This window comes from Agelaius tricolor, unplaced genomic scaffold (genome assembly GCF_023055355.1).
Source record: "Agelaius tricolor isolate 1412-34295 unplaced genomic scaffold, bAgeTri1.0.p SCAF_1, whole genome shotgun sequence".
Classification (NCBI taxonomy): Eukaryota; Metazoa; Chordata; class Aves; order Passeriformes; family Icteridae; genus Agelaius; species Agelaius tricolor.
In genome coordinates this window covers 54,126,509-54,144,928 of record NW_027269261.1, presented here as the reverse complement: position 1 = coordinate 54,144,928, position 18,420 = coordinate 54,126,509, and the positions used below count along the sequence as shown (strand labels likewise).

Here is an 18,420-nt window from a genome sequence, read left to right as displayed (position 1 = left end):
ATTTGCTCTTAACATTGTAAACTGGCATGTATGATGTACTGTAGCATTCAGCAAGTATGGAATGTGCAAGACACTGTCAGTGTCTTGCATGGCAATAGTATTATTGCTACTTTGTTTGAATTTTTTTTTCATTTATTTTTCAAAAATAATTGTGAAGGGTGTCTAAAATGTGCCTGGAAATTGTGTCCACAGCAGTGCCTAACTTACTTTCCATCTGTAAGAATAGCAGGACTTTCAGTTCAGTATTTGACACCTCAAGTGTTTTACATATTTGTTTATATAAGCCCCCTTTTCTGATTGGAAGCAAAAAGCAATTTGGCAGTGCTGGATATATGGTGTACAGAGACTTATGTCCAAAATGCTGAAGTTTGCTACTTTGTGTTTATTCAATCAATTAAATACTTTTCCTGATACTGCTTCCAACACATTCAAGCAGATTCTGCCATGAAGCATGCTAACAGATATTCTATAAATGTAAGGTGACATGTCATCAGAGCAAATTATCTTCCCTGTTGTTTCAAGACTTGCCCTTGTGACACCTCCACACTGTAGACAGGGTAAGAGACAGGAATTTTCAGCAGCATTTGCCTAACAGAAAGATGGTCTGTCTTGGTTTCTTTTAAGCTAGGTAACATTGCTGCATCATATTCATCTTTTGCATGAGATCAACCTGAGTCACAGCTAAGAAATCGGAAGAGCACATACTGCAACACATGAACCTACAAAGTTTTTTGAAAGGAGAATATTTGTCCTACCTACTGTCAGATTTCAACTATTTAGTGCCTCAAACCAATTTTCATTAATGTGAATTAACAATAAATACTTTGAGGAATAATGTCGAATCACATGAAATATTGATATTTAGTGCCTTTTGTAGGGGAGTTTTCAAATTGTTTTGAAAAAAACTTCAAAGAGGTATTGATATAAAAGATATAACATCTCTTTTATTTTAAAGATAACAGTTACATATTTTATTTTAAGGATAACACTTTAAATTCCAATGCAATACTAGTACTGATTAGGGACTAAAATAGGCTATCATGAAAAGTACAATGAGTAGGACTGGATGATCCTGGTAGAATCAAAATAGATTCACTATTGAAAATAAAAGTGTGGTTTTTTTCTGAGTTTGACTTTTAGAATTATTCTTCCCAGCACTCCTCAAATTCCTTTACATATTTCTCTCAGTTAATATGCCTGAGGTTGACTTCTCAACTACAATGCCTTAAAACCCAAGGAAATACTGTGGCATGAGACAGCAGTTTGAATGAGGTGCTGGTATTGTTTACAAGTGTTTCGCTTTTGAAGAGTGTTTCTGAAATTAGCCTGAGTGCTACCTGTGAAGATAAGTCAACAATGACATTTTTGCATAAACCATTAGCTCTATTTGTGAATGTCTAAAACATTCCGTAATCTCAGGAGAGAACAGTGCCATTTGACATGATACAGTCATTAATATTGTCAAAGCACTGAAGACAGAGCTCCAGCAATATGCTAATAGAAACCTGATGAAGACTAAAAATGCTTGTCAGTGAACCAAAAAAAATCTGTCAGCAGCCTTCTGAATACATAGGTGCTGTATTCATTAAGAAAGAAAGAAAAGTTATTAGCTGTTTATAAAGACCATTTCAAAGAATAAAAAATGCTGTGATATCTAAGTTATGAGATCGCAGGCAAACTGCTGACAACAGGCACTACAAGAGGAGGAGGAGAGATGGGAAGGAATAATGTAGCAGCATCTATTATATGTGTGGAAAACGGCTGCCAATGCATTTTCATGAGAGATGATATCAGAAACTATTTTTACATCCTGCTGCCAAAGGCCTACCTCTTTACACCTTGCAGAGGGAGACAACCCCCCCATATTTTTCCCATGTGTCATTAACATTGCCAAAATTATTTCTGTGTATCAATAAAATGGATTGTAGAATCACCAGGAGAGTGTCTACCAGGCTACTCTGTGTGTAATTTGGTTACCAAAGTAATTCATTTCCTCCAAGGAAGGGGAAGTTACCCAGTGTGGGGAAGTTACCCAGTGTTGGTCAGTCTGTTCCATGGTCCCTTTGTTATCAGGCACTATTTATGGATAAAGAATTAGCTTATTGTATTAAAGGGATAAATATTCCATTTCAAAATTCAAAATTAAATTATGAAAACAGCAAACACATTGCCTGAGAACTCAGCTGCATCCTTACGTGTTTTTGCTGTCTCTCCTAGGACAACATTCAGCCATGAGAGATGCAGGTGATTGTAACCAACTTTTTTTTCCCCAGCTTTTTACAAAAGTTTGCTCAGTTTGCTTGTGGCTTTTTTGAACTGTATTGATTCCTACTGCATGTCCCAAACTAGTTCATTCTCTATAGCTTACACAGCTCTGCTAGTAAATTGCAAAACTGTAAAAGATGAATCAAAATGAATCTTTGTTAGCACTAGTTTATGCCAGTGCTAACATAAAATTATACAATAATTTAGTTTGGAAAAGAGCTTTAAGATCGTTGAGTTCACCTGTAAACCTGGCACTGCTAAATCCACCATGTGCCAAAGCACCATATCGGTGGTTATTCTATCACTTCCCTGGGCAGCCTGTTCCAATGCTTGACTATACTCCTAGTGTAGAATTTCTCCTAATATCCACTCTAAACCTTCCCTGGCATAACTTGAGGCATTTCCTTTTGTCCTGTTGCTTGTTACTTAGAAGAAGAGACCAACCCCACCCGGCTACAACCTCCTTTCAGGTAGTAATAGAGAGCAGTGAACTCTCCCCAAGCCCCCTTTTCTCCAGGCTAAACAACCCCTGCTCCTTTAATTGCTCGTCATAAGGTGCTCCAGACCTGTCACCAGCTCCATATCTCCTCTTTGGATGCATATGGAGAACGTACAAGGCAAAAACAACAGCAAGCAGCTCTGAGAGTGGTTCTGCCTTAATTGTGGGGAGCCTCCCTGGGCTTTCTGCAGGCACCCCTGCACCAGTGCCCATGTGAGAGAAGGCCTTGGTGCAGGATGGCATTTATAGGAAAGCTTTCCCTTTGTGGCTCATACCTTTCCAGGATGCGCAGTACTTCCTGGGATGGGCAGTCAGGACACAATGAGGGTCTGTATGAATATGTCAGCATTGGTGGACAAACCTTGTACTTCCAGCAGTGTGCCCCAATGTCCATCCTGGCCTGCATCAGGAATAGTGTGGCCAGCAGGAGCAGAGAGGTCATTCTTCCCCTGTACTTGGCACTGGTGAGGAAGCACCTTGAGTGCTGTGTCCAGTTCTGGGCCCCTTAGTTTAGGAAGGATGCTGAGATCAGGAGCATGTAAGGAGAAGGGCAACAAGGCTGGTCTGGAACACAAGTCCTAGGAGAAGTGGCTGAGGGAAATAGAGTTGTTTAGCCTGGAAAAGAGGAGGCTCAGGGGAGACCTTATCACTCCCTACAAAAACCTGAAAGGAGTTTCTAGCCAGATAGAGGTTGGTCTCTTCTCTCAGGCAACCAGCAATAGGACACGAGGACACAGTCTTAAGCTGCCCCAAGGGAAGTTTAGGTTGGACATTTGGAAGAAGCTCTTCACAGGAAGGGTGACTGAACATTGGAATGGACTGCCCATGGAGGTGGTGGAGTCACCATCCCTAGAAGTGTTTTTAAGGTAAGACTGGATGTGGCACTTAGTGCCATAGTCCAGTTGACAAGATGGTGTTACTTCATACGTTGGACATGATGATCTCAAAGGTCTTTTCCAACCTAGCTGTCTCTGTGATTCCAACACAAGAATGGAGCATGTGGATGCCGCCGCTGAAGCAGGGAAGCACTGGCACGCAGGAGAAGCAGGGCCAGCCGAGCGCTTCGGGCGGGGGGGAGAGGAGAGGGAGAGGAGAGGAACCACCTCTGAGTTACACCGGCTGCCCCGGAACGCAGCGGGGCGACGCGGCTCCCGACGGGACGGATTGAGGGTTCCAGCGCCGGCCTTCCGGCCTGACTGAATGACAAACTCGGACGCGGTCCTCCGCGGCGGGGGAGGGCACGTACGGCTGCCCGGGGAAAAGCGGGGCAGTGCATGGGGCGACGGATGCGGGGTAGGCCGGGGAGAGTCTCCGCCCGCCGAGAGCCGCCGGTGCAGCTCAGCCCGGCCCGGCCCCGCCCCGCCAGGACGGCTCGGAAGGCATGCTGGGGCTTGTAGTCCCGTGCGACGCCGTCCCGCCTCCGGCGGCAAAACTACAACTGAGCGAAACTACAACTCCCGGCGGGCGGAGGGGCGTGTCTTGGGCGCCGTGTCCAAGCCCGCACGGGGCGGGGGCTGATCCCGCTAGGTCGGGCCGCACGGGCGGGGCTTCTCCGTGTCCACCGTTCGCTGGCGGGACTTGCCCGCCCTCGGCCCGGCAGTGGGAGCGGGGCAGGACGCGGCTGCCGCCCGGGGCTGGCGGCACACACCGCTCGCGGCTCAGCGGAGCGTGGGTCGGGGACGGCTCGGCTGAGCGGGAGGCGGCGGCAGTGGGAGCGGGGCTCCAGCGCGGACACCCGCTGCCCGGCTCGCTGCCCTGCGCTTCCAGCCCGGCCGGCGGGCGGCTACCTGCGGGGAGGTGGCGATGGAGAAGAGTTAGTGCAGTCACCGCGCTCCAGTGGCCGGGGAGAGGGCCGGGCCGGGCCGGCTGGTGCGAGGGACCTGCTGCCCTGTCGCCGAGAAGCGGCTGAGTGACCGACCGGCCGAGAGCGGCGGAGGGTGCGCGCCTGTGTGGTCCCGTCCCCCGCCGGCTCCTCCCGCGGGCGGGCGGACGGGCGGGCGGCCGGCGCTGCGGTGGTTACCGCCTCCCCCTGAAAATGAAGAGGTGGTGGCAGCTGCTGCTTCGGGGTCTGGCTGCCGGGGGGAAACCTGGATAGAGGCTCGTAAAGAAGGGTGAAGAGAAACTCGCAGCTTTCCGGTTCGCGAAAGGGGAAGCCGGGCGTTTTTCTCACCTTGCTGCGGGGCCGGAGCACAGCGAAGCCGGGGACGCCGGCGGGGAGCCGCTCCCGTGCGCCAGGGGAGGGGGCGGGATGCGGGGGGGGGCCCGGCACCACCGCGGGCCGTGGGCGAGAGCCTGCGGCGGGGCGGGGTGCGAGCGGCGGCGCTGAGCCGGGCGGCGAGGATGGTGCGGGGAGGGAGAAGTGCTGGCAGAGATCTAGCGGCGGAGAAGCCTCCGTGTCCCTTGCCTCCCACTCTCCCTGCCGCGGGGCCGAGGCGCTGGGGAGCATGAGGCGGCGGCGGGGACCTGTTGTGTAGGGGAGGCGCGGGCAGGGAGGATGAGGAGGACCCGCTCCCGAAGCGCTGGTGTCTGTCGGCGAGCGGCCGTGCCCCGGGCTGCCCCGGGCTCGGGAGAATCCCCTGCTGTGGAGCGGTGACAGGGGAGCGCTGCGCCCCTCGGTCTGCGCGGAGCGGCGGCCGCTTCCCGCTGGACTGCGGCTTCGGGAAGAGGAGAGCTTCAAGTGTTCTTCGGAAGCTGGAGTTGCAGCCTGGTTCCTTACTTGCCTTTTTTCTTTTTTCTTTTTCTTTTTTTTTTTTTCTCTCCCCTCCCCCTTAATGATTTGTTTCGCGTGTCTCTCGAGGGAACGTCTTAGGAATGGTCATTTTTAGCAGTGGAATCTGCTGCGCAAAGGAGGATTATAACAAATCTCTATGAATGATAGACTCGATTGCTAAAACTTGCCTTGACCAACCTTCTGACCCTCGGAGAAAATTCTCAGGGTGTGCGTGGGAAGGAAAAAACCTTCCCATTTGAAAATAAACTTGATGTAAAAAGACTGATTTTTTTTTTTTTGAGAGCCTAACTGATTTATCATTACTTTCTTTTTTTTCTTTTTGTCCTGTTTTGTGATAAGTTGTTTTTAAAAGGATTGTCCTACGTGGCTGTTTTATAACTGGTGGAGGAAGGAAGGATCCCTCTCAAGCGTTTCTGATATGACAGCTTTGGTTTCTGAAGAGTTAAGTGGTGTTTGCATGATACACCTATTGCTAGTCTGGTAGCAGACTTTTCATCGTTTTATTTGCTTTTTTTATTAACTGGGGCTGGTGGAGAGGGCTCTCTTGGTCAGAAGAATATTTGCACATATATATTTGTATATATTTTTGGTGGGGTTCTCCCCACATTTTACTCTTTCTTGATGACTCCTGGAGGTGGTAGTGGGCCCATGAAAGACTGTGAATACAGTCAGATCAGCACACACAGCTCTTCGTCTCCCATGGAGTCTCCCCATAAGAAAAAGAAATCAGTTCCCAAGAGAAAATGGGAGGTTTTTCCTGGAAGAAACAAATTCTTCTGCAATGGGAGGATCATGATGGCTCGACAGACTGGAGTCTTCTACCTGACTCTTGTTCTCATCTTGGTCACCAGTGGACTCTTCTTTGCATTTGAGTAAGTGACTTTAAAGTCTTCATATATCCCTTGTCCTCCTCTAGATATTTATTTTCTGGCTGAAAGCAACACTAACGTTTTTATTTGGGAGAATTCCACCAATATTGATCTATATAATTGAAAATACCATCTGATAAGATGCTGAGGGGTGCACAATACAGTTTGGGTTACCATACTCTGAGGAAAACTAATGAGAATTAAAGTTGCAGTTGCTTTTATACCACAGGTTTCCAGCACTTGCTGGTGTTGAAAGAGGAGTGTAAAACAGCAGGTTTGGGATGACCAGGAAATTATGAGGCTCCTCATCTGTCAATTGCTCTGAGAATCAAAACTGGTACATAGAAAAATACTGACCCTTTGTCACAGAACTGAAGGCAAGAAAAGCAGTATTTTTCCTAAGTTTATTAATTGGGCATGATTATTTTTTTTCTCTTGATATCTTCTTAATAGCTTGTAAATGAGAATTTGAAGTGAGGAGAAAAAAAAAGAGCTGAAGAATTTTGCATGTACCTAACTTTCCACCACTAGGTAACAGCATTACTTTCTCTTTGTGATAACTTGTATGGGAGTTTAGTCTTAGTTGAAGCTACATTTGCTTTGGAGGTTTTGGCCGTATTTTTTTTTTTTTAGGTAAGCTTCTGGCATCCTTCTAGGGCCTTTTTCTCTGTAGCTCTGGAATCCTTTTCATCTATATAAAGTGAACACACAGTGACAGCAAATCAAATATACTGATTTTTGCTCTTATGTTGTAGTAGTTAACTACACATGGCAGTAAAGAATTAGGCACTTGATGTGAGCAATATTGTGTAACTTTTATTTACTTACTTTTACTGCTAAAATACTTCCCATAAGAATAATTGAGTTATCGTGAAGGGTTAGTAGTGCTCCTTTACCTGCTTTAAATTATTGTGGTTTGACTTGTGGCAGTAAAATATCTTCAAATTACTTTTTTTCTGCAATAAGAACTATTATGTATAACTAAGCTTCAATGCTGCCTCCAGAAATTGTTTTGCTAAGCAGTACAGTTGAAAACCAAAGGTCATTCGTTACTTGGTGTCTTCAAGCCAGAAGATAAGGACATTAACAAACCCTAAATTGTGCCTGTTAAATGCAGATCATCTTAACAATAGTGGTAGCAGTAAAGGTAAAAATGCTCAGGAGGTAACCAGTGGCTAAATGTATATGTGAGCTCAGTAGATGAATTGTCATTAGTGGGCTCCAGGTTACTTTAGGGATTTATTAAATGTGAATTCTCCTGCAGACATTATGAAGCAGCTTAAGTATCATTTGAGTAGTTGAAGTAACACAGACAATGATGGTATCCACACTGCAAGTGTGTTTACTTTCCTGGTTTTAAATGGGTATTAAAGGTGTAACCTTTAATAGTGTGATAGTATTGCATTAGGACTGGGTGCTACTCTCTGCTCTTTGCTATGATTAAGCTTTTGGAAAGCTTTTCTATGTGGGCTGACACTTCTGTCTGTGTGCAGTCTCATCACCTTCAGCACAGCCTCTGAAGCCTGCTGGACTTCTGCAGATACCAGAACATTGAACGTATAATGTTTTGTAATCAGGACTGTAAAACTGATTCATTAAGCCACCATTTGCAATTTATTTATATGTTTTAACACTTTGATCTTTCAGAGATAAATTTTCTTTGCAGCTGCTCGATTCAGAACTTCTAAAACAGGATGAGCTGCTAGCTGTTCATCACGTTCTGATTTCATCACTACTGTGAGCTACATGCTCTACCAGAGTTGAATTCTGCAACTTCCATCGAGTATTTGAGAATATTTGCAGTGTAACCATCTGTGATTGACAAGATTTTTAGTCAAGGATTTTCATGCTTACTCTTACTGGCAGTCTTGAAGCAGGGAGGAATCTTGGACTTTATATAACAGAACTATATAAATTCTCTGTGTACCGGTCTTGAGTCACTCTTGTATCACTTGCACTTCTAAGGAAAATCAAAGTAGAAGGTGACAATGGTATTTCATTTTTATAATGATAAGGTAGATTTTGGTCTTTAGAAAGCCCTTGCATTGAAAAATCATTACTCATCCTCTGAAGGAGAATTAAAACCCCAGTCTAAAGACTGTGAGAATGGTGTTCAGTATGTCTGTGATAGTTAGACTGCAGGGGTTTGTTAATGTTGTTAGAAAGAGGGGAGTGTCTTACTGAAGAGTGTTACTTTCAAGCAGTTTCTACTTTTGTCTGTTCATAGTAGTGTGTATTGATCAGTGATAACATCCTGAGTGTTAAGTGTCACTGCCATTGTTGGCTGATTTGATTATGGTGTTCCTCATTAACCAGCCATTTATTGAATATGACAGAAATGTCTTTCAATCCTTTATGTACCTGTGGAGCAAATGGTTTGTAAATGAACGTGTGCCCTGAAACATAAGGTCAGACTGCCATTGAAGAGGAACGGGACCTGTATGTTCTTGGCAATGTTTGTTCTTTTTTTGCTACAGTGAAAATAAATTATTTTGTTCCCTTTGGTTTTGGAAACCTGCAAATGGGTACTCATGGTTCAGGTAATTCCCTGGTTACAGGCTGGGAAGGGGGGAAGTAGGAAAGATTACTTTGACAGCTAATTCCTTGGAAAGCATCGTGCTAACATAAACATGCTGGCATGTCCTTTATACTTTGGCTTTGTTTGTTCCTTCAGTGTGATTTCCCTCCCTTCTATTTTACTTTTGATATCCGTACATCCAGAGCTGTATCTCATGTGCTTTGGAATACTCTTCAGGGAAGAAATACATTTCTCAGAGTAGCAAATCCTATGTCTCCAAAAGCAAATGTATGTCACACATCTTGACCTGTATAGCTTTTGACATTGAGTCATGCCTTTGTAATCTTTCTTTCTTTATATTTATGCTTTTGTGCTTTTTTCCTGCCTACTTTTTCCAGCTCCTGCTTTCAGCTGGTTTTATTCCCTTCTCTCTGTTGACTTTTATCTCTCATATACTCCAAGTGCATCACCACTTCTTCCTTTTATCATTTCACTGTTCTTTTTCATTTTCAAAGAGATAAGCCAGAATTTGCTTAAAAGAAAAACAACAAACCCTGAGTTTTCAAGCAGGTAAAATATTTATAAGTCCTGCTTCCCTCCCTTTCCAAAGGAAGAGATTGCAAATAACAAGCAGTTGTATTTCTGTAACTTGTTTATTAAATGTAATTTGAATGATTGCAAGCACTTATGGGTCCTAAGAGGGATGCTGTGCTGAGCTGTTCTTAAAAACTATGCCTATTTTAACTTGTTCAAGATGAGACACCACAAATTACTGAATTTGTCTTTGAAATTTGGGTATGTTACTTTACCTTGGAACTTTTTTCTAACCCTAACCTTGAGTTATTTAGCTGTTTCTTCTTTTTTCTTGTACATTTGGCTTTGTGTTACATTTTGGTTTTTTTCTTTGCCTTGCACCAGTACACAGAGATGTGTATTTTTCCAAACTACTTAGCACTCATTTATCAAGGTAGCTGCATTTAAAGCTTAGAAAACAAATTACCTCTCCACAGAGCAAGGATAGCATCTGTAACTGAAGGGCAGATCTGTTGCAGTGTGTAGCCAGTTGAACCATTGTATTTACATGTGTGTAAAGTTCTTTATTTGTGCAATAGAGGCAGAACTAACATATTTCATGCTTGCTGCACTTAGCTAGGTATACATTTTGAAAAGAAATAAGAGCCTTTTATGCTCATGGTCATTTAGGGTCTTGTTTCTGTAGGTTACAGGAAAGCAAAATGGGGCCTGAGTGACACATTTAACACAGCAGGATTTGTGAAATAAATGTATTGTCATTAAATGGCAAATCTCATGTGGATGCACAAGATCATGAGTTCCAGAGAGGAACTGGCTGATGACCTCAGCTATGTTGCTACTGTGAGTTGCCTCTGGGTGCTCCTTTTCCTCTTGGGCCTTGCTGGGCAGGTGGCAGGAAGGAACATGTCTGCACCTGAGCTGCTTCAGCTCAGGCAGGCAAATTAAACTTCCCATAAAACGTGGATTTAAGGGAAGATGCCGACTGAACTGAATTGACTCCGGCAGAGTCATGTTTTCTTCTGTCAACTTATTTGCAGGGTGAGTGGCTCTGGAAGAAGGTTGAAACAGATGGTAGGATGCTGGAAGGGCTGAAGCAGTGCAGCTTTTTTCTCTGTAAATGTGAATCAGAGCTCTATCACTTCTGATACCATTTGACGCTTGCACTGATTCAGCAAGCTGGAGGGTTTTTTAGTTTGTTTGTTTTGAGCTAACTAACACTTGATTTTTTAAATTTTTTTTTTTTTTAGTGAGCATTTGTGTAATTGCATTTTCTTGCAAAGGATTTATGCTGGAAAATTATTTAAACTGAGGCTGTTTCTGTGCATACGTGTGTACAAACCATTGATTTCTGTGCTCTCGCAGTTGCTGGCAACCTGCTCCATGCCTCCCACTTTGAAAACCGGTGTGACTGGAGGACAGTCATGAGTCACACTTTCTGATGCCATGTGTGGATTGTTCAATATTGAACTTGTATGGTGGAGTGGTGTAACTTGCTGCTCACTGCAACAAACCTCTGTGTGTAAACACTGATGTCAGTAAGCTGAGCATTTTCACTGTGGTATCCACAACCCTTCTCATCTTATGGCATGTGTTTTCTGCTCTTGCAAGTGGTGGTCTCTTAGCATGACATTGTATGCCAAGTAGATGGAATGTTCCTATGATAACCTCCTTTATCTTCGTTCCTCTGCTCTTAAGACAAGTAAGTTACTTGTGCCTCCTGATGACCCTGTCATTAAACTATGAGTTCTTAGAAGAAAGTGCTACCAATCCAACTTCAACTGTTAGAGGCTGCTCTAAACTTATAGGGCTTTTCTAGTTGAAGATGTCAAAATGTATTTTAAAGCAAAAATCATAGTATATAAACTAAAATTATTATTCAACAAGAGAACTGTATCCTTTTCTACATGGAAGGCAGTCACTGCCTAGTTGTACATGGTGACATAGGTGAGTGCAGTGTTGAGTAGGTGTCCTTTTCTCCCAGTTTTACTTTGTTGGGTTTTTTTTTAAATCCTGTCATTAAAATTAAATCAGAGGAACATTTCTGTTCCTTATTTTGTCGTATTATGTGTCTCTGATAACTTAGTGAAAAAGACATGGAATAGAGTAAGTCTAATCTTTAGGGTTTACGCTTTGTATTGAGCAAATGATGTCTGAGGGGCCGTATGCATTCCAAGCAGAGTGTTTATTCTTTGCTCTTAATTGCCCTGAAAATGTTAACTGTCAGAATCAAATGTCTCCCATGTACTAAGTATATCTAATACCATTTGCTTGATGAGGGACTTTTGTTCATTACAAAAGAAGAATCTCCTAAGTTTCTCAGTGATCTGAGCAAGTGTGTCTGCTGAAGTTTCTCCCTGGCCAAAAGAGAGTAGTTTTGTACTACCATATCTCAAAAGTAGTGCATCACTGAGCAGGTATGTCAGTATAAACTTGTAAACCTGCTTTGAATGAATTGTATGGTATAATTCCTGGGCAGAATTATTTCAATGTAACTCATGGTATTTGATATTAGGTTATGCACTTCTGTTTCTCAAGGCTAGGTCTATTTACGTGGAAATGGACAATGATTAAGTGCTTCATTTTTCACAGTAAAATTCTGTGAGGATAACAGAAGGAAGGATGTTTTTAAAAGTTGTGTCTTTACTTCCCCGCAACTGCAGAAACTTTTAATGGTTTTGTAACACTAATCCACTTTCCAAAACAGCTTTTTTTCTTTCTTTATGAGGGTGTTTGGTTTGTTGGATTTTGGTGGTTTTGTTTTGGTTTTGGCTGGGGATTTGGTTTTTTTTTTTGCATTCAGCTTAGTTAATGGCCTTTATCTCCTGTTTCATGTAGAAGTTTTGAACATTTTTAAAATTTTTTCTACTTATATTTCCATCTTTTCTTTGTGGAGGTACAGGGAAATAAAAATAGGGACTAAAGTGATATAATGGGATGTTGGCTTCTCAGATACTATATCACTTGGGGACCTCGAGGAAATCATTGTGTAGCTTTGAAGTGTGAACATTAATGGTCAGCTTTGTCACCCAAAGCCTTGGGAAATTCAGTCACTGCTGGCTGGTGGGTGATTTCTAGGCTCACAATAAGTCTTGTAAATAGGTATAAATCCTTACCTGGACTATTTTATATTCATTCTAGAGAAGGGGGAAAAAGGTAATTTTAATAGTTTAGTTCTTCTTCTTTTATATATATATATATATACACACACACACACACACACACACATGCATATATATATGTATGTATAGATACATGTATATACATGTGTATATATATATATTCAAATATTAAGAAATGCTGATGGCTAATACTTCTCTACATCTTGAATCTCCACAATATGACTTGTAATCTTGTGACAGTTGTTTGATACAATCTATCTTAATTTATCACTGAAAAGTTTGAGGTTTCTATTATTGATATGTGCCTATTATGCCTGTTTTATTTTGTCCTTCCTTGAGTAGGTACTGTTGTCCCTTTGTCTGAATGAATGTGTGTTAAAGGTACAAAATGTATCTTTTGGAGACTAGTGTAGTTGTGTTAAATGAATTTACACTATTGAAATCTCTATCTGTTCATCTTGGAAGACTGGTATTGTCATGTGGGTATCTGGAAGTCATCTCATATCAACTCTGCAGAAATTTTCATTTGTGTTTCAAAGGAAAGATGGTCTTTTTCAGGTGTTTGTTCAAGCTGGTTTCTCAGGAATCATGTTAAATGTTTAGGTTCATATAAAGTATTCTTAATGTCATGTTGAAAATTTGGATAATTATGCAAAAAATACTTTTGTTGCTATATAATTTAATTTGTCATAGCTGTCATGTTGCATTTTTATTTTGTAAATGGCATTTCATACAAAACGAAGTATTTCAGTGAATCTGGATGACCAAGAAATTTTCTTCTCAGTGTGGGCAGGGGGAGGGATGGCAAAATACTGTATCAAAAATATCTGGGGTTTTTTATAGATTTTAACACCTAAGTTTTACTTTTTAAGTAGTTAAAAGCCCCAGCACACTGAAGTTTCTAATGGAAATGGTTTCTCCATTCTAGTGCAGCACTGAACTGTGGACTGTAGCACTCAAACACAAACTAATTAATGAGAAAGTGAAAATTGCTGCAGAAGAGGAGAAATCTGAGAATATTTTTAACTTTCTAAGCTGTATGCTTGTTTCAAAATTGTGCAGTCAAAAAACCCTACAACACTAGCTTAAAATACTGGAATATCTTGAAAAATTGCTTAAAAAGTTGAACAGCTTTATCTAGGAAATTTTTCTTATTCTGATAGGTTATTCTTGAAAGTGAGCCTGCATTAGCTGATCATCACTTCAGCTACTAGTAAAAGTTTGCACATAGCAGTGCAGTTCATCTTTGATGTGGCAAAGCTGATGGAGAAAGGGGGGAAATCCCTGAAGTCAGGTGGAACTACCAAAAGTTTATTAAACTTCATATAGTTGCAGCTCGTTTGTATTTCAGAACTTAATACAAAACTGTAAAGTGGGTAAATTTTTTACAAAGCAAAGAGACAAATTGAGAAACCAAGATGAAGCCTGTATGTAATAGCCCCAAATAAAATTCTGTTTGTTTCTCATGTTGCAGAAGTACTAAATGATACTAACATAAAACATACTTATGGAAGATTGCTGAAATTGTTTTCAAGTTTCAGTTTAGGGCAACACATGCCCTGTCCCTTACTGTGTGGTTTCTGTTTGTATTTGAGCTCCTGCTCATACTGCAGTGAATAGGCAAAGGGGCATTTTGCAGTGTGCATCAGTGGAGCTCTTACCCAAATGGATCCTAGAACTTCAACTATTAAGTTGACAGTGTGCTCCAGTGATTATATATGATTATATATGATTATATATGATGATACAATTCTGTGTATGACCACTTCCATTAGGGTCCATAGGGTTTATTCACATTAATGTGGGATGGTGCCTAATGAGGTCTTACATAATGAGCTTGGCTAATGAGATCACAGCTGGTTTTGTTTTGTTTTTCCACCCCTGCTGTACCCTGAAGTTGCTTACTGCAGTAAATACTGGCAGTGTGCATTTGTTGTAGTAAATATGCAGTCAGTTCAGCTGCTTCTAAAAATTTTGCTCTTATTTAAAAAAAAAAAAATGAAACAAATCAAATAGAATACTGAAAATCAAGTTGAAAACAGAAAAACTGAGCTCATAAGCTGATGTACATAAAATCTAAAGTGAATTTTGTTTCTTAAACTGAAGTTTAAGTGCAAGATAATGTTTTTACATTGTCTGCAATGAATGAATCTATGAAATTATTTTGAAGGCTTTAGTATATGTTTCTTGTACATATGATCAATATATATCAGCTCTTAAGAGCAAGGAACAGATATATTAGAGTTTATTAGTATTTTAACATAAATACTTGGCATAATACTACAAATCATGAATGTAGATTAAAAATGTGGTCAGGTATTGGAAGCCTCCTCTTCCCACCACCTTGCAAAAAAAGTACCAATACAAAATTTATCTGATTTTGATGAATTTTGTATCCCCTCTTTTTTGGACTGTGTATCACTGTCTGTGTATCAGAAGCTTGAGTCCTGGTCTTGCATGTCCATTGCACTTGTGAGGTACCCCACTGGTGGTTACGAGTGCCATCATTCCAGGCACAGAAGCAAGTGTCAGATCAGCCTGTAGTTAAATTTTGCTGGCATGCTTGTTTGTGCACATGGGGTGGGTTCGCATGGCACATCTATGCATGTTCCTTAGTAAACACTTTTATTAGCAAAAAGGGTTTTCTAGTGTTCAGTCAGTGTATGGAAGAGTTATAATTCCTTATTTGGTACTGTGTAGAGCAGTTAAAAGTACTAGGAAGAAAAGTAAAAGCCAGAATAGCTGTGACTTGTCTCTCATTAGCACTATAACTCATTAAGAAACTTGCTTTTTCTGAGTGTGGTTTCCTTAGAGCTGAAGCTCATAATGCATCTGTATGAGGAAAAAATACAGTTTTTAAAATACTTTTATTATTTAACATCATTTGAACTCTTTCCAGGGCTGAGAGGCACAGGGTGTGGGAACAGCAAGTAAACTCTGTCATTAGTCAGGGTACATGGGTTCATGAAGTGTGCTGCATGGGGTGATACCAAAGATTGGAGTGCACAGTTAAAAGAGGATATTCACTTCTGATTTGCTTCAGTGCATTAGTTTGGAGAAGAGAAAGCTTTTGGGGGAATCCTATTTAATAAGTACCTGACTGGGGAGAGGGAATGGAAAAAAAGAGCCTCGAACCCTTCTCAGTTGTATTCAATGACAAGACACAAAATAAATTACCTTTAAAACAGAAGAAAGAAGGGTGGAGTTTCTTGGTTATTTCTTTTTTTTTTTTTTTTTTATCTCGTTGCTTGCCTGTTTTGTTTTGATTTGTAGGGGTTTTTTTTTGCTGTGAGGATGATTTGGCATGGGCATAGGTTGCCCACAGTGAGACTGTGGACACACTGAAAACCAGCTAGATACAAACCTGAGCAGTCTCCTCTAGCTGACCCTGCTTTGATCTGGAGAAGTTAGACCAAATTTTCAGAGTTCCTATCCTACCTCAGCTGCTCTGTGTTATCTGTGAAAATCAGAGAACTTAGCATAACACAGCAAAGCAAGATGTTTCTCATCTAGCAAGATAATTTTAATCTTGTTTTGATGACTCATTTATCACCTGCATACTTAAAGAGAACTTCAGTATTATCTAGTCATAAAATATGAACCTAAAGTCTCAGTCTAACGAATGTGAAAGTCATAGCTGTTCTTTTTGACCCTTCTCTTTTCTCACGTTTGAATGTGGTTTTCTCAGTTCAAAGTGCATTTTCTAACAGTTTTTGGAGGTTCTTTTCCTGTTTTTTTTCTGCTGTTCCTCATCAAGCTTTACCCTCTACTATTCATGTGGCTTTTGCTGAATTGTGGTTAGTATTTTCTTTTCTTATAAATAACAGCATTAAGTTTTAATAAATTTCATACAGAAGAATGTCTCTGTATACAGTTGTTCCAGCAGTGTTATATCTTTATCTTAGTCTTGCTTTTGTAAACTTTTCTCTCCTTCCATCAGTATTCCTAGACACTGTTCACTTTCAATAGGCTAAGATCACTGTTGCTGTAGAAGGGGTATGAAGGCAGTAAAGTTGAAAGACTTAATTTTTCCCTTTCCATAGTCATAAAACATGAGCATATGGGGTTTTTCCCCTGTAATCTGCATTGTTTGCCTAAATCATTATGCAGCTACGTGAAATCATGTGGTCTCTCTCCTAGTGCTTGAGCCAGGTCAAAGAGTCCTCCAGATCCTGCAGGTTCAGCTTCCTCCTTGAGCCTGCTACTTGACAAGATCAGCTTCCGTACCTTAAATGATAGTGTGTTCCAGCTTCTAAACTCTTAGATATGAATGAAATGGCTTGTCTGAAAAGCTGCTAAAGCTGGATTAGTTATCTTTGGGGAATGGAAAACACCCTAGATATGTCAGATTAGTCCAAGCTCCCTTTAAAGGGTGATTTGCTTAAAAAAATTAAATGTGTAAATAATTCCAGCAAGGCAGGTGTCCAGTTCTGGATTAAAAGCTGGAATTAAATAATAAAAGAAGAAAGCTTAAATGATGCAGAGTATATTTTATTGAAGGAAAAAAAAATATATGTGAATCTCTATGTCCCATAGCAGCTATCAGAATTAAGTTTCTTTAAGGATGGTGAAAGCCACAGGGGACATCTTCCCATACCACATATCCAAAGTACTCTTTTTTTACAGTGAACTTCATGTCTGTAGATCTGCCTGCTTTGTTTGAGAGGCCAGAAGTTGACATTCTGCTCAAGAATTCAAGCAAAACTTAAGAGTATTTTATAGGAGCATCCCAGTTTCCTTTCTGTTTACAAGTCTCCATTGCAGGAAGATGAATCTGATGGTTGTAGAGTGCTGAAAAGGATGGACCCACCTCTTCCCTTCTCCAGGCCTGAGATGTCACTTCTTTTGTCTTGCTCTGCTATTTTCCCCACCCAGTGGTGAGCCACTTCAGGGAGTTCCCTTCCTGCACAAAGACTGTCCTTCCCTTTTGCCCACACAAAGAAAAACTTTCTGCTGCTTTAGATCACTGAGCTGAATCTCTAAAAATTCAGAAAAAATATTATTACTAGTGGGAGGCAGGAGGTTGACAGATCATCCCCGCTGTGATTTGGAACTATATCCCAACTTTAGGAAACTTGTTAAATAGTCTTGGCTCTTTGGCATCTGTGAGGGTGCAAACAGAACATCTTAGTTGCTTAATGAAAATCTAGAGTTTGGACTTTTTAACCATACTTTATTTCTGAAGTAACTGGGTTGTAGTTTGTAGAACTTGAATTGCAGCGTCTTTCGAATAGCACCCCTTAGTTGTTCATGTCTTAGAGATTTTCTGGGGTTTTTTTTAAAGACATCCAGTTTGTAACACAACACAGGCAGTAAGTGAAGCAGTGTTCCTGCGTAATTTCTTGGGTAGTCTGTGTTCCCCATTTCCAGACTGCAGAGCCAATGCATTGTATTGCATTTGATAGCAGAGCCTGTGGAAAGCTCCATGAATACTTCTTGGCTTTAGTCTTTATAAAAACAGCTGAGTTAGCTCAAAATATGCTAAACTGAGCCAGGATGGGAGTACTGTCAATCCTTGCTATTTCTCCCAGCTTCAGCTGAGATAGCAAACAACATGGGGAATAGCATGTTTCTTCACAGTCCCATTTAGTTGCCTGCTTAGGTGGGGTTTTTATTTTGTTGGTTTGTTTACTATTGTAAATGTTGAAGCTTTCAGCTTAGGAGGTTGGAGGAAGGACCATAAAGCAGTTAATGGAAATCTGAACAGCTGCATGCAAGAGGCTGTTGGAGTGTATGTCTCTATTCACAGTGTGATTAAAACATTGCCTTTGAAATGATTTTGTTAAACAAGACACCTCAAGCTAATTAGAGCAGAAGGAATTGTCTATAGAGCAGGAGAGGGGGAAGAAGTTGTGGACTGAAATCTGACAGAGATTAATATAATT

General features: G+C 41.2%; 1 protein-coding gene across 5 annotated transcripts in view; it reads left to right on the top strand.

Moving 5' to 3' along the window:
* The first annotated feature begins 4,766 nt into the window (after positions 1-4,766).
* ZDHHC14 (zinc finger DHHC-type palmitoyltransferase 14) overlaps positions 4,767-18,420 on the top strand; it is a 95,089-nt gene continuing 81,435 nt past the window's right edge. For 4 of the 5 annotated variants that reach the window (XM_071434890.1, XM_071434885.1, XM_071434886.1 and 1 more), the window contains exon 1: positions 5,455-6,367. In XM_071434890.1, the coding sequence (XP_071290991.1) occupies positions 6,117-6,367 (251 nt within the window). In that variant the 5' untranslated portion in view covers positions 5,455-6,116. Of the gene's footprint in view, positions 4,901-5,454; positions 6,368-18,420 lie in introns of those variants that run through there. The other variant, XM_071434878.1, reaches the window with a different exon arrangement.